The sequence below is a fragment of the Pseudonaja textilis genome, chromosome 14 (assembly GCF_049901715.1).
Source record: "Pseudonaja textilis isolate UNSWEBS1 chromosome 14, rPseTex1.2, whole genome shotgun sequence".
Lineage (NCBI taxonomy): Eukaryota > Metazoa > Chordata > Lepidosauria > Squamata > Elapidae > Pseudonaja > Pseudonaja textilis.
The window spans coordinates 5701468-5716387 of NC_142003.1; the positions used below are offsets into that span (position 1 = coordinate 5701468).

Here is a 14920-nt window from a genome sequence, read left to right on the forward strand (position 1 = left end):
GGCTGCCCTCATGAAAGACAGAATGGGAAGGAGGGAGATGGGGAGAGAGAAAAGGGATGGAGGGAGGGGGAAGAGAGAGGGAGGGAAGGAGAAAGGGGGAGAGTGAGAGAGAGAAAGAGGGAGAGGGACAGAGAAAGGGAGGGGAGAGAAAGAGAGGGGAGGGAGGGGGAGAGAAAGAGAGGGAGGGGGAAAGGGGGAGAGGGAGGGAGAGAAAAAAGAGGGAGGGAGAGAGGGAGAGAAAAAGGGAGAGGGAGAGAGAAAGAGGGAGTGGAGAGAGAAAGAGAGGGGAGGGAGGGGGAAAGAGAAAGGGAGAAAGAGGGAGGGAGGAGAGAGGGAAAGAAGGAGGGAAAGAAAGACAGAGGGGGAGAGAGGAAAGAGGGAGAGAAAGGGAGAGAAAGAAATAGAGAGACGGAGAGAGAGAGAAATAAATAAAAAACCATCAGCAAAACCATAGGATTTTGTACCACATTTGTACTGGTTTATTTTTAAGCTTAGAAATCATTACATTTATTGAAAGAGAAAGAGGTTGGACTAGAAGATCTCAATGGGCCTTTCCAGCTCTTTTATTCTGTGACATCTCATGGTGGTGGTTAAAAACTGAGGGCGTTTCTGCCCAGGAGAGCTAATCCTCAGAGGCCTTTTGATGCAGGAATTTTCAAAGCTGTCCCCAAGGTGGTCACAGACCTTTGAACTCCCAGTCGAATTATTCAGCATCCCAACAAGCCTCCCCTATGTCTGGGGTCCTCAACCCCTGGGGCAGCAGCCCACTACCGGGTTTGGAACAGGGCTGTGCAGGTGGCGGGCGAGTCCGTGTGAACGTGCGAAGCTCCCCTCGTGCGAGTTGGCGGCCATTTGCCCTTGCGTGGGAAGCTCCCCTCACCCGAGCGGCAGCCATTTTGTGTTCACACAAAATGTCAATTCATAAAATATTTCTCTGATCCTTTTAGAGTTGCCAACAGAAAGGGAGAGGGGAGCAGTGCAGCTGCTTGCAAAACTGCATCCCATAAATGTTTTCCAAGATAGTTTCCAGGTGATTGAACTTTCTGCCGCTCAAAATTCTAACTGGAGAGTATGACAGATGACTCTTGGCTATGGATGTGTCCCATTGGAGAATATGAATTACGATACACACAGAGGGATGGGGGGAAAACCAGGGTCAAGGGTGACAATGAATGATGAGTCGCAGAGTTGGCTACACCCAGGAAGTGCCGACATGTTTACTCCTAATAAATCATCTTTAACCTTTGGAAGTTGGCTAGAGACTCATGATTTAAATGGGGGAAGCTGCCGGAATCCTGATAGGAGCTGCATTCGTTTGCATGGGCCCCCTACCATTCACAAGGAATTATCCCCTCTTCCCATCCCCAGCCGGGCTGCCAATCCAGAAAGTTTGGGGGATCACTGCCGGACACACAATAAATAACATTGGGTCTTAGCTCAAAGGCAAGACTCAACTTCCAAGCCAGACTAATAAATAATTACCAACGAAGCAGGGGTGGATTTTACTGGTCCTCAACTATTCTCTGGAACTTTCTAAGCAGTTCGAAGAACCAACTGCGGGAAAGAAAAGTCCTTTCGTGTTTTTTTCTACCCTTCTTACATTCTTGGCAGTATGCCTAGACTTCCTGTCTCCGAAGGAGGTTCTTTTTTTCCTTTGCTTTCGTAAAGGGGAAGGGTTGTTTTAAGCTTTTTACACCGCTGTTGGGAGGAAATGCTCGCCCGTTGGAGTTAGCACTTTGGAGAAATAATTCAATAACGAAGAAAGAAACCAGAAAGAAGTTTTTAATGACAAGGAACCAAGATGAGTGACATTCGGCAAGGCTTCGTGGCTAGCTAGAAAGATTACATTCAAGCGTGAGTTTACATACCCTTTTTGAGTTTTGGTCTAAAACTGGTGACCATTCAAAGTTACAATGGCACTGAAACAAGTGACTTATGGCCATTTTTCACACTTACGACCGTTGCAGCATTCCCCACGGTCATGAGAGGCCAGGCGAGGAGAAGCGCCCCTTGATGTGGGTGACGTTGAGTTGGCCACGCCCACCCAGTCACATGACCAGCAAGCTGAGCTTGGTGGTTTTCTTCGTTTTCTGAACCAAGCCATTTACAGGTAGTCCTTTGACTTACAACCATTCATTTAATGACTGTTTGAAGATAGAGTGACTTATAAGCAGTTTGCAAACTTAACATGGTTGCAGCGTCCTCAAAAGAGATCAACACTCTTGGCAACTGGCATGTTTGTGATAGTTGTAGCATCCCAGGGTCATCACCTGCAACCTTCCCAGCCAGGTTCATTTAACAACCAGGTGATTCCGTTAACAACGGCAGCAATTTGATTAACAACTGTGGCAACAAAAGGGGGTAAAATGGAGTAAAGCTCACTTAACAATTGTCTTGCTTAGCGACAGGAAGTTTGGGCTTGGTTGTGGTCGTAAGTCGAGGACTACCTGTGTTCCCTATAGGCAAAAAAGGTTTCTGAAAACTGCTCAATGAGAAATAAAAACCCCTAACATAAAAAGAAACAATATAAAGATGAAAAATATGAAGGTAAACCTCCAGGTGGCCTCAGTGACTCTCAGAGAGAGTGCTAACGACCAGATGACTGCAAGGAATAGAAATCCTCCCACCATTCACTCGAAATTGGAAGAAGCTTCTCGGATGAGAAGCGAAAGGTCTTCAAGGAAAAACAAAGAGAGTCCAGTTGTCTTTTAGAGGGGGGGGAAACCCACCTTTGGGCCAAGCCTGAATATTAGGGGGAGGGACTTCCTTTGTCTTCGCGCATAGATTTTCTTCAGAAATAATTGTCCACCACTTCAGCCAAGGAATATTTCTTGGGATGAAAGCCCAGCTGCTTCCTTGCTTTGTCTATCCGAAAAGTGTTGGTAACAAGGACGTGTCCCACCTAAGGAAGGGAACACACAATGACATCAGTTCGTGGTTCCTGAGTTTTTGGGATCCATGGCTGCGACAACCCTCACAAAAACGAATCCCAGGATAGGCCACAAATTGTGTATTCAGCCAGGGGTTGGATTCCAACCATCCTGATTTTGCTCATTTGACCATGGGGATGCCGCCATGCTTGTAAGTATGAAAAATGGTCTTTTTTTAGTGCCGTTGTAAGTTCAAACAGTCACTAAATGGATGGACTACTTGTGCAGTCAGCTGGCTAGGCAACTAGAAGAAGCTTCAGGCAAGATTTGTCAAGATGGCCTAATTCCTTAGAAAAAAGAAAGGCTAATCTTCTGCCATGGGGAATGAAGAAAATACTTATCCTGGATGCTAGTTGGCAGTTGGTACACGTAGAACAGCCTAGGGCTTTGGATTAGGACTGTATTTGTAAACGTTCTGTGGTGTCACAAAACCGTCCTCTGGTCCTTATTCTGAGCAACAACAAAGGTGCTGCAAAGGTTTCAACCTTGTAAGAGGAAAGCTCCAAATCAGGAAGGCCCTTTTTTCAAACTAATTAATTTCATTAAAAGCTTCAGACTTCATGAGTTGCAGTGAGATGCAGACAGTAATGTAGGGTTTAAACTGGGGCTGTCTTGAACCAGAGTTTCTTCCTATTATTCTGGATTACCATGCCATCAGTCCATTAAAGTTGGTTGATGGGACCTCTTGTTTTCCAGAAGGAGAATAAACTAGACTAGACTTAGAATAGAATAGGATAGAATAAAATAGAATAAGAATTAAAGTAGAATAAAATTAAAATTAGAATAGAGTAGGCTAGGCTAGACTTAGACTTAATAGAGTAGAGTAGAATGGAATAAGAATTAGAGTAGAATTAGTCTAGACTAGAATTAAAAAGAATAGAATAGAGTAAGAATTAAAGTAGAGTAGAGTAGAATAATATTATAATTATACTAGAATTAGACAAGACTAGAATTAAAATTAGAAAGAATAGAATAATAATTAGAGTAGAGTAGAATAATATTAGAATTAGACTAGACTAGAATTAGAAAGAATAGAATAAAATAGAATAGAACAGAACAGAATAGAATTAGTCCTCAGCTTACAACCAACCCCCCAAAAAGGGGACTTACAACTTGGATTCAAAGCTGTGGCAGTTGAGACTCCCCTCTGCAATCACAGTCACGTGACTGACCCATTTTACAACCTCCATTACATACAGGCGTAATAAGCAGACTCCCTCACTGTTGTTTGTCAGAGATTCCCTGTGGCATCCTCTCCTTTGAACAGTCATTATCCCAAACTCAGAAGCTTCCTCTCAAAGACAGGTTTGCACCCTTGTGTTAAGTACCCCAGTTGGAAGAAAGAAAGGAGAGTTAGTGATCTCTGCTCACATCCCAGTTACTTCTTTATGGTTGCTAGTGTAAGCAACTGGTTTCCCCAGTGGCAATGTATGGCTGTGAAAGTTGGACCATAAGGAAGGCGGACCGCCAAAGAATGGAGGCCTTTGAACTCTGGGGCTGGAGGAGAAGTCCCTTGGACTGCAAGGCCATCCAACTGGTCGGTCCTTAGAGATCAACCCTGGCTGCTCTTTAGTAGGCCAGATCCTGAAGATGAAACTCAAAGACTTTGGCCATGTCATGAGAAGGAAGGACTCCCTGGAGAAGACCCTAATGCTGGGAACGATGGAGGGCAAAAGAAGAAGAAGAAGAAGGAGAAGGAGGAGGAGGAGGAGGAGGAGGAGGAGGAGGAGGAGGAGGAGGAGGAGGAGACAGCAGAGAAGGAGGGGGCTGGATGAAGTCATGGAAGCAGTCGGCATGAGCTTCAATGGACTCAAGAAGATGGTAGAGGACAGGAAGGCCTGGAGGAACATTGTCCATGGGGTCACGATGGGTTGGACACAACTTCGCAACTAGCAACAACAGCAACAACAGCAAAGCATAAGCAGAAAAGTTGTGCGTTGTTTGTTTACCTCTCTTTTGGTCAGGAATGGTGTGAAATGAAATATGGGGTGAAGAAGCCAGTAGAAGTGTTCCAACAAGGTAACTGTAGGAGAAAGAAGATTCAACACTTAAGGGGGAGAAAAATACAAGGGATCTGTGAATCAATCCAGATTTAAGAACACGTGGAAATGAACCCAGTATGACAATTCACACCCTGGCCAGTGTCTCTTTTCATTTTACCATCAGGCCGAAGACACAGAAGTATAGCCAGCTGGACAAACAGGTTTAAAAACATCTTCTAGCCATGGTCTGTCAGGCTCCTAAACACAATATAGCACCACAAACAGATTAATATGATGATTTTCACTGGTGCCAGTTAGTGTGTAATGTATGTATACCATGAAATAAGATCATACACCAGACTAATATACATGTTGCACAGAATATGACGTACATATGGAATAATATGACTATTTTTTCCCTAAATATTTGTAGAATGGAGTGGAGTGGAATGGAATGGAATGGAATGGAATGGAATAGAATAGAATAGAATAGAATAGAATAGAATAGAATTCTTTATTGGCCAAATGTGATTGGACACACAAGGAATTTGTCTTTGGTGCAAATGCTCTCAGTGTACATGAGAAAAAAATAAAATACATTCATCAAGAATCATAAGATACAACGCTTAGTGATAGTCATAGGTTACTATAAGCAATCAAATCATACATAGGTTACTACGACACATAATTCACTTATGTGACCCCTGGGATGCTGCAACCGTTGTAAGTATGAATCAGTTGCCAGACATCTGAACATTGATCACAAGAAGAGGGGGAAGTGCTACAAAGGTTGTAAGTGTGGAAAAAGTCCCTTTTTTCAAGTGTTGTAACTTTGAACGGCCACTAAATGAACTCTTGTAAGTTGTACAGGTGTATAGGCTACAGGTGATCCTTGACTTAACAACAGTTTATTTAGTGACCAAAGTCACAACGGCACTGAAAAAAAGTGACGTATGACCATTTTTCACACTGACGACCATTCGGCATCCTTGTGGTCACATGATAAAAATTTGGCCCCTTGGCAACTGATTCGTATTTACAACGATTGTTGCAGTGCCCAGGAGTCACGCGATCCCCTTTTGCGACTTTCTGATGAGCAAAGTCAAAGGGGAATCCAGATTCACTTAACAACTGGGTTACTAACGTAACAACTGCAAGTGACTCACTTAACAACAGTGGCAAGAAACTGTCCTTCCTAGCAGCAGAAATTTTGGGCTCAGGTGTGTTCGTACGTCGAGAGCTGCCTGGATTCATTGATTTATGAATCAAAGAATCTCGACGTCCCTGGAGATTTCCTAGACATGATAGGTCGAAGGAGGCTAAAGCTTCAAAATGAAATATTCTAATTACCTGTGACTTTCAAAAAATACCCAGGCAGAACCAATCTCGGCTTCGGATGACCCAGCTTTTCATACTGTAAGGGACAGAAAAGAAATACGTCTCAAAAAAGAAAAGGAGTTTTCCACACCATGATGAATTAAAGGTGAATACGAAATGAGATTTACCTCCTTACTTAGAAGAATCGGGTAGCCACTTTTCCAAATAACAAACTTTCCTAAAAGGTCGAAGCTTCTGTGAGCTCCCTTCATTAGGTGTATAGGGGGCCTAGATGGGTGGGATTCAGCCGGTTCGAAACGGTTCAGATGAACTGGTAGTTCCGGTGATTAGTTGGCCACACTGCATTTATGAGCCCAAAATGGGTGGTTTTCAAATGGGTGCACACTCACCGAACCAGTTGTTACACCAGTTGAACTCCACCCCGGGGCCTAAACCCCTAATTTTCTGCCACTGCAGGCTAACTCGGCTCTCTTCCTACAGTGTCAATTGGGAGCTAGAGATTCTCAAGTCAGCAATGTTAGTTTTGAAATCTTTAGTGTCCTCTGAGCTTGGGTGCTTGCTTGCAGATGTTATGCATCTTAGAGTGAGTGTGGGGTTTGTCCACTATTTACTTACAGTAGCTTGTCTTGCCAGTACTGGTGGGGTGTGTAGGTTTTTCCTTGGTAATTCCTTGATTAGGGTATTGTTTTCTGCCTGATTGTTCCCCTGGTGTTAATCCCTGCTTATCTGACAGCTGGAGGGGATACGTTCTGTTTCTTGTTTCCTTCTACATTTTTTAATTGTCTCTTTTGAACAGTGTGTATACATGGTTTCCCTCTAAGTGTCCGTCGATGGCTGATTTGTTTGAATGGAATTCCCTAATGTTTGTGGAATTAGATGCTGACATCTCAGATTGCTTAATTTTAAAGCAGATGGGCAAATTCAGCCACAGGTTCAATCTAGTTTCAACATCTGTGAACAATCAACCAAGCGCAGAGAATACCGTGGACACTACAGCTCAAACCTGAGCTAGAGATACTCTCTTCCACTGGAAAGTTGGTTGCATCAATAACCACCTGCCTCTTAATAGCACAAGAGGCACAGAGTAAACCTGTTAAATGGTGAAATGTCAAGAAAGCATGGCTGGCTGGGGAATTCTGGGAGTTGAAGTCCACAAGTCTTAAGGTTGCCAAGTTGGAGACCCCTGTTATAGAATAAACCTGAAGATTTGGCCTATTCTCCAAAGATTTCCTGAAGCAAGAAAAAGGTCTTACCAGAACTGACGTCCATTTGAAAAAATTGATCTTTTCTCCATCATTTATAAAATAGGCTTGACCACTCTGGAAAAAAATAAACAGAAGGAATAAGAGAACAGGAAAACGTAAAAAGTTCCCCAGGGCAGGTGCCATTGCCAATTTGGTCCAAACGGACCCAACATGAGATCTGAAATGGACTACGTACGGCAATGAAATTTCTCTCTGCTGTTAGAGCTCTTCGGGCTAGGAGGTAGGCTTGAGTTAAATTGTAAATATGAACCCAGTTTGTCCATGTGCCCGTGGTATCCAAGGTGACGTACAGTAAATAGTCCTGGATAATTTTCTATGGAAAAGAAACCGGAAAAAGTCATCCAATATTTCACGTGGGATGAAATGCAATTAAGAAAGAAAGAGGAGGAGGAGGAGTGCGGGGAGGAGGAGGAGGCATGGGAGGAGGAGGAGGAGGAGGAGGAGGAGGAGGAGACACCCGGGATACTGTGACCATCATAAATAGGAGTCAGTTGCCAAGCGTCCGAATTTAAACCGCGTTCAAAGTTCAGAAAAGCAACACTTACAATGAAACGGTAAATGTTTTTGTTGTCTCCTGGACCGTAGATCCCTGGCGGGCGAAGGGCACACGTTCGCAGCGTCTCCCTGTCTACAAAAATAAAATGAAATCAATTTCTGCTGGGAAAAACCCTGGGGAAAAAAGAGCTTGTCAAAGCTCCAGTATTCCCCCGCATTTAAATCATGAGCCTCTAGCCAGATTTTTCAGAGCTTAAAGAAGATTTATTAGGAGTGAACATGCCGGCACTGCCTGGGTGCAGCCGACTCTGAGACACATCAGTCATTGTCACCCTTGACCCTGGTTTTCCCTCCACCCCACCCTGGGTGTATCGTAATTCATATTCTCCAATGAGACACATCCATAGCCCAGAGTCATCAATCATGCTCTCCAGTTGTAATTTTGCACGCCAGAAACTTCAGTCGCCTAGAAATTATCTATGAAAGCATTTAAGGAATGCATACTTCTCCCCTTCCCTTTCTGCTGGTAACTCTTAAAAAACCAGAGAAATATTTTATGAGTTGACAGAGTCATTAAGCAAGCACAAAAAACAGCTTCGGTTTCATGGCTTTTCCCCCATCCCACTTGAATCATCGTACAGGTCATCTTCGTTTAGCCATTGCCTTGTTTAGCAACCGTGCGTAGTTATGACAGCCATGAAAATTCACTGGTGACCAATCGTTGCGTTTGCAAGCTTCCTAGCTATGTCGAGCAAAAGGGAAGCTGAAATCAGATCATCACGTCGCATTGATTCTCTTAGTGGCCACTTCACTTAACGACCAAGTGGCTGGTCCTAATTGTGGTCGCTAAACAAGGACATCCTGTATAAACCAAGTACAGTAGATATCTCACAAGAGGGTAGGAAAGTATTGCAAATTCTCTTCCCGTATAGGTATTACTCAACTTATGACCACAACCAAGCCCCAAAAGACCTGTAGCTAAGCGAGGCAGGTTGCAAAACCCACTTAGCAAATGTCCCACTAGAAACAAAAATATCAGTTCAATTGTAGTTTTAAATCAAGGACTAACTGTACAGTCCTTTTCTGTTCTGGTTTGGGGAGAACTATCAGCCAGACAGTCCCCTTTTCATAATGTTTTTGTAAGTTGCCCAAAGTCACTGAAAGTCAGGCTGGAAAAGGAAGGAAGGAAGGAAAGAAGGAAGGAAGGAAGGAAGGAAGGAAGGAAGGAAGGAAGGGGAAAGGAAATTAAAGGAAGGAAGAAAAGAAAGGAAGGAAGGAAGGAAGGAAGGAAGGAAGGAAGGAAGGAAGGAAGGAAGGAAGGAAGGAAGGAAGGAAAACTGCTCCAAACCTACCCTGCAGTGGGGTTCCATTGGCAGCTAGAATCATCTGCTCTGCAATTGTTTTGGATTTAGAATAATTGTCAGGTTGCTACGAGAGAGACAACACCTTTATTTATATTTATGTCTATGTCTATATTTAGATTATGATTATGATTACGATTAAAGGTTTTTTTAATCTTAATATAAAATACAAATAGAAATAAAGACAATGGAATCCCCCAACTGATGTCTAATTCGTGAAATTCGAGAATTGCATTGCAAAATTCGCAAAAGGGTGAACGTTGTAGGACAATTGAATCCTGCTTCGAGGATGAATAAGAGTTGGCTGCATTAGGGAAATCAAAGCATTGCAAATCCTAGGGCTGTGAAACTAGACCAGGAAATCTACCTATCTCTGGGGGGAGCGTGGAAGCAAAGGCAAACCATTTCTCTATTGTTTAGTTTGAGAGATGTCAATGTCTAAAGGTGAAATCAGATAAATTGTGGGTAACATGCAAAGTCCCCTACATTCACTATGTTTCTCACCCAGTAGTGGGATTCAATTTTTTTTACTACCGGTTTCTGTGGACGTGGCTTGGTGGGCTTGGCAGGGGAAGGAGACTGTCCAATGTCCAGTCAGAGGTGGTATTTGTCGGTTTTCTGAACTACTCAAAATTTCCACTACCGGTTCTCCAGAACTGGTCAGAACCTGCTGAATACCACCTTTGTTCTCACCCAAATATACCTTTTCAAGTGGATAGTACGGCAATGTTTCATCTCCATCTTCAATTGGATCCCCTCCAAATATAACAGTCATTGAACTGCTATAGATCAGTTTGGAAATGTTTCTTGATTTGCAAACTGCAGAGAAACAATACATTACACCAGTGTTTTTCAACTTTAGCAATTTGAAGATTTGTGGACTTCAGCTCCCAGAATTCCCCAGCCACATGCTTTAAGATGGGTGGACTTCAACCCCCAGAATTCACTAGCTAGCATGCTTTAAGATATGTGGACTTCCACTTCCAGAATTCCCCAGCCACCATACATTAAGATTCCCCCTACTGGCTGGGAAATTCTGGGAATGGAAGTCTTTATGCATCTTAAAGTTGCTGTGGTTGAGATACACCAGTCTAATATATCCATATTATGTTATTGGCCTCTCATGAGTTCTTGGAGGAAAGGCAAGCCACAAATACTTTTAAAAATCTAAGAAACAACAAACCAGGATTAACATTCACTATGTTCTTCCCTGCAGATTGTAGTCTTGTAGTAGGCTATTGAGTTTTCCAGAAATGAGAATGCTTCCATTGTATCGGCATAAATGAGAAAAATGACCGGAGGCATACCATCAATGATAACCTTTGTTCCTCCCACGTTGATGGAGTCAATCTCTTTTATCTCTTTGAGCTTAGAAGCAATAGGACAGAAGAAAAAAAAAATCAGAAGAATTATGAGGTTTTATTTAGGTCACATTCAATTTTGCAGCTACCAAGATTGTTGGACGAGCAGGGACAAAAACAGCGTGGAAATGATTGAAGCCTGGGAAACCGGCACCTCGTCGGTCAACAGGAGTGCCGATTTACTACCAATCTATCAAGTAATTAGAAGGCGAGGAGTGGGCAGCACAAGCAAATGACAGCTAATGACTTAAAACCTAGCCATCAACACAACCCAATCAACATTTAAAACACCATATACACCAGGCACTGTAAATACCACACACAGAACAACACACACTGCTAGAGAGAAGTTCCCTGAAGAAGGCCTCCAGCATGAGTCTGAAAGGGTCTGCTGCTTGGGTGGGGGGTTGGACTAGACCAGTGGTTGCCAATCAGTGGGCCGGGGACCACTGGTGGTCCGTGAAAATTTTGGGGTGGTCCGCAGAGAAATGTCACCCCCAAAGCAATTAATCCAGGCTGCATGGGAACACAAGGCTGCTCCGCCCACATGGCCCCTGGGAACACAAGGCTTGCGTCGCTTGCATTGCAAACAACACAAGGTAGTGAGGGGATGGGGGAAAGGGTAGAGTGGGGGGACTTGCCCCACTCGCCCCATGCGCTTCACCTGGCCACCAGGCTGCTTCTTTCTGCTTTTTTCTTTTCTGCTTTTGGCTGCAGGCAAGGAAAGCAGCAAAAGTCTTTCTTTCTCTCCCCCAAACTCCGCCAGAAATGAATCTTGCAAGGCCTCCTGCCTCAAGAGGCTGGGCCGTCACAACAAGTCTCACAAAGACTCGTTTCTGGCAGAGTTTGGAGGAGAGAAAGAAAGACTTCTGCTGCTTCTGCTGCTTTCCTTGCATGAAGCCAAAAGTCAGTCTCTCTCTCTCTCTCTCTCTCTCTCTCTCTCTCTCTCTCTTTCTCTCTCTCTCAGAACAGAGCTGGAGACGGTATCCTGCGATCTCAAATAATGAATGATAGATCGGTAGGAAAACAGAGTGGGGAATTTTCCTGCAGACTTTTGGGGGGATTTTCCCAGGGTCTCTGGTCCGCAGGATTTAAAATTATGAGTTTGGTGGTCCTTGAGGTCCAAAAGGTTGGTGACCTCTGGACTAGATGACCTACAAGATCCCTTCCATTAATCTGAATCTGAAAGCTCAGAAGACAAAACCTCTAGTTCCAGTGACTGGCCCAGAATGGATCCTGCAAGATTATTTATACTTATTTGTAAGTAACAAATAAATCTGTCTTATCCACTTACTTGCTCGCCTCCAAACATGCCAACGCTGGCCAGATGATAAATGGTGTCGATCCCCTCACTAGCTTGGAAGACTTTCTCATAATCACACACATCAGCCTGGAAAATGTTTGTGTGGGAAAGAAAGAATTGCACGTGAAAACAAGAAACACCAAGGAACCTCCTTGCAACGTGTTGATTGTATCACCATTTTCTGGCTAAGCCCGATAGTGTTGCAAATTTTTTTTACATCCAAGAAGTATTGCATTAATAATAAGGTTGCAGGTGGCTTATGGCCAATTTGTTCAATTACTATTCAAAGTTCTCAAAACACCTAGGCTAATCTTCATTGGCTGAAGATGGAGAGATCATGGGGTGAGTGGAAGCATTTTGTATCTATTTCCCATGGGAAATTCAGCTCTAGACTGACTTTACTGCAACCACCATTTTTTAGCAAAAAGAAGCGATCACTTCACTTCCATGGAGTCGAGGGGCTTTCTTTCCTAAGGGATCAGACTGCGGCAGGACTGACACCAACAGTCAAACTGATCCTACCTGGAAGAAGACTGCTCCCTTGGGGAGCTCCCATTTAGGTTCACATATATCAAGCAGAACCACACCAATCCCTTCCTGGAGGAGAACACGGCTCAGGTGGAATCCACTATATCCCGTACCACCAGTGATCATTGCCTTTGGACCTAAGGATCCCATCTGCCTGGGGATTCTCCAGTCAAATGCCTCGCCTCGGTGGATCACTTTTTCGCTGGATTTTCTTTGGAGGACATCCTCACGCTGACGAAACATGGCTGGAAAACTTCTGTTTGGTTCGTTAAGGTCGGGGGCCTTTTTAAACCAGAGCACCAGATTACGTGCCTTTACAAACAGGTTGTGGATGGATCTCCAAAGCCTTCCTGCGTAAAATCAAGGAAACAAAAAACAATGGTTACCCCAACCTCGTGAGGCGCTTTGCAATATTTAGGTTTTTATTTGGCAAGCGCTTCAGGGTGGTATTTGATATATTTTTTTTTATCTTTTTCTTAAGATGAAGTCATTAAGGCAGGATAAGAATTTAATCGATCTATAAACAGAGTAGGCTTCCATCAATTGGCACCTTAGCATTCTATAACAACTCTTACTGAACAATCTAAATAAAAGTAAAATTCCCGTAACTTTAATTGGCTTCCTTGTAACTATGTGAATAGATTCTTGTAGTTTTCAAGCTGAAATTATGCAATGTGGAATCTATTATGAGAAGATGCAGCTATTTTAAAAGGCCTTTGGCGCTGCGAATGAATGAGAAGAAGAGCTCAGTCAACAGCAGGGTGGATGGACATAATGACAGCATCAGAAAACCTGAAGGGGGTCTGTTTTATCTTAAAACACTATTACTTTAGTCTGAGAATGGAACTATGCAAATAAATTAAGGAGAGTACTTGTAAATGTTTTAACAGCGGCTAGAATTGTATTTGCGAAGAACTGGAAAAATGACAAAATACCTATGCAGGAGGAAGTTATCAAAAAAATTATGGACTGTGCTGAAATGAGTAAACTGACACTTGAAATTAGAGAGCAACAAGATAAGCAATTTTATATGATATGGGATTTGTTTTATCAATAGTTGGATAAAAAGGCACGGTAATATAATAGACTAGATAATTTTGTGATAGAAATCTAATAGATTGATATAAAACATAATATAGATATATATAACCACCGGTTGAAAGTATAACATAAATTTTAAGATAAAACTTGGAACATCTTATATAAAAGGATGGAATAAATAGTTTAGTCATGGATGATTAATAACTGATAAATATATAAACATACGTTAGTTTGACAATGTGAAGACTGATATAAATTGTGAGTAAATGACTACAAAAGTATAGCACAAAAGATACGTAACCAACTGACACACTAGATGTATAAAAAATGGAAGAGGATTTTATGTTTTTTACGTTTTTTTTAAAAAAAAGTTTTATTGATTTTAACAACAAACAAAAACACACAAAACATAAAACATAAAAGCATCATCCTTCTTCATAGATTTACAAACAGTGTATCGGTTGGTTTACCACTTTTTTTGTGCATCCATTTCCTAATCGCCATTATAGTTATATTACATAATAACTCATATTATCAATCAACAATTATATAACCTAATATCATTACTGAATAATCATCTGACTATAGTTTTGTTAATTCATACTTTAACGAGATAACTATAACTATAGAGAACAAGAAGATAAACAATTTTATGAAGTTTGGGACCTTTTTTATCAATGGTTAGATAATAAAATATAATAATAGAATATTTAGAAACTTAGGATATAATGAATATATATTTCTTTTTTTCCCCCCTTTTTCTTTGATACTATTTTTATAAAATTTTATTACGATAGATTTGGTATGTTTTTATGATTCGTTGTAAAATAAATTAAGTAAATTATGTTTTTTTATGTGTATGTTTGTGTTTAAAAATAAAAAAAACTTTATTTAAAAAGTAATAATTAAGGAGAGTTTTTCTGTGCATCTTCTAGAAGAATAAGTAGGAACTGAACTAGGAATTTGGGATGCAGGAGAAGCAGCGTATCAATTAGAAATGCATATTATATTAAGATTTGTGTCCTCAGAACAATTTGAGAACAAATGCAGGTCCAGAAGCAAAAAAAAACAAAAACCCTCCCATTTGGTACTTTTAAAAAAATGTGGAATTCTTGTTCTGTCTACCAAATCTTTAGAATGGGTTACTAAGAGTTTTGTAGCTGGTAAAAAGAGAAATAACCTTGACATTTTAAGGCTTGGGGTATAAACCATCTGCTTAATTTTGGTTTTGTGACTTAATTAAGAAAAAAGTCTCAAAACTTTATGATCTTGCCTCCCCACCACCCCCAGTTTCAGGACTTGTCTGCATTCCCAGT

At 41.9% G+C, this 14920-nt stretch overlaps 1 protein-coding gene and 1 long non-coding RNA gene across 2 annotated transcripts; both read right to left on the minus strand.

Annotated features, from left to right (window-relative positions):
- Window positions 1-2722: 2722 nt before the first annotated feature.
- Window positions 2723-7740, minus strand: LOC148124679 (uncharacterized). Its single transcript, XR_015739562.1, has 5 exons — window positions 7691-7740; window positions 7504-7569; window positions 6263-6326; window positions 4880-4953; window positions 2723-2902 (listed from the first exon to the last, which is right to left on the minus strand). It is a non-coding gene; the product is annotated as an uncharacterized LOC148124679 (long non-coding RNA).
- Window positions 7741-7746: 6 nt separating this feature from the next.
- Window positions 7747-12806, minus strand: LOC113439004 (putative short-chain dehydrogenase/reductase family 42E member 2). Its single transcript, XM_087912738.1, has 7 exons — window positions 12558-12806; window positions 12027-12122; window positions 10679-10739; window positions 10075-10190; window positions 9359-9438; window positions 8011-8139; window positions 7747-7816 (listed from the first exon to the last, which is right to left on the minus strand). The coding sequence occupies exons 1-7, from the start codon at window positions 12804-12806 to the stop codon at window positions 7747-7749; spliced, it is 801 nt and encodes a 266-aa protein (XP_087768864.1).
- Between the last annotated feature and the right edge of the window lie 2114 nt (window positions 12807-14920).

What these genes read in the sequence shown, in the direction of transcription:
- LOC113439004 (XM_087912738.1), bottom strand. Translation starts at nt 12,806, where the DNA reads ATGTTTCGTCAGCGTGAGGATGTCCTCCAAAGAAAATCCAGCGAAAAA. An exon ending in AACAAAGGTTATCATTGATG is followed by an intron (nt 10,191 to 10,678) that starts GTATGCCTCCGG and finishes GTTTCTCTGCAG; the next exon opens with TTTGCAAATCAAGAAACATT. An exon ending in GGTTTAAATTCGGACGCTTG is followed by an intron (nt 7,817 to 8,010) that starts GCAACTGACTCC and finishes AAAATTATCCAG; the next exon opens with GACTATTTACTGTACGTCAC.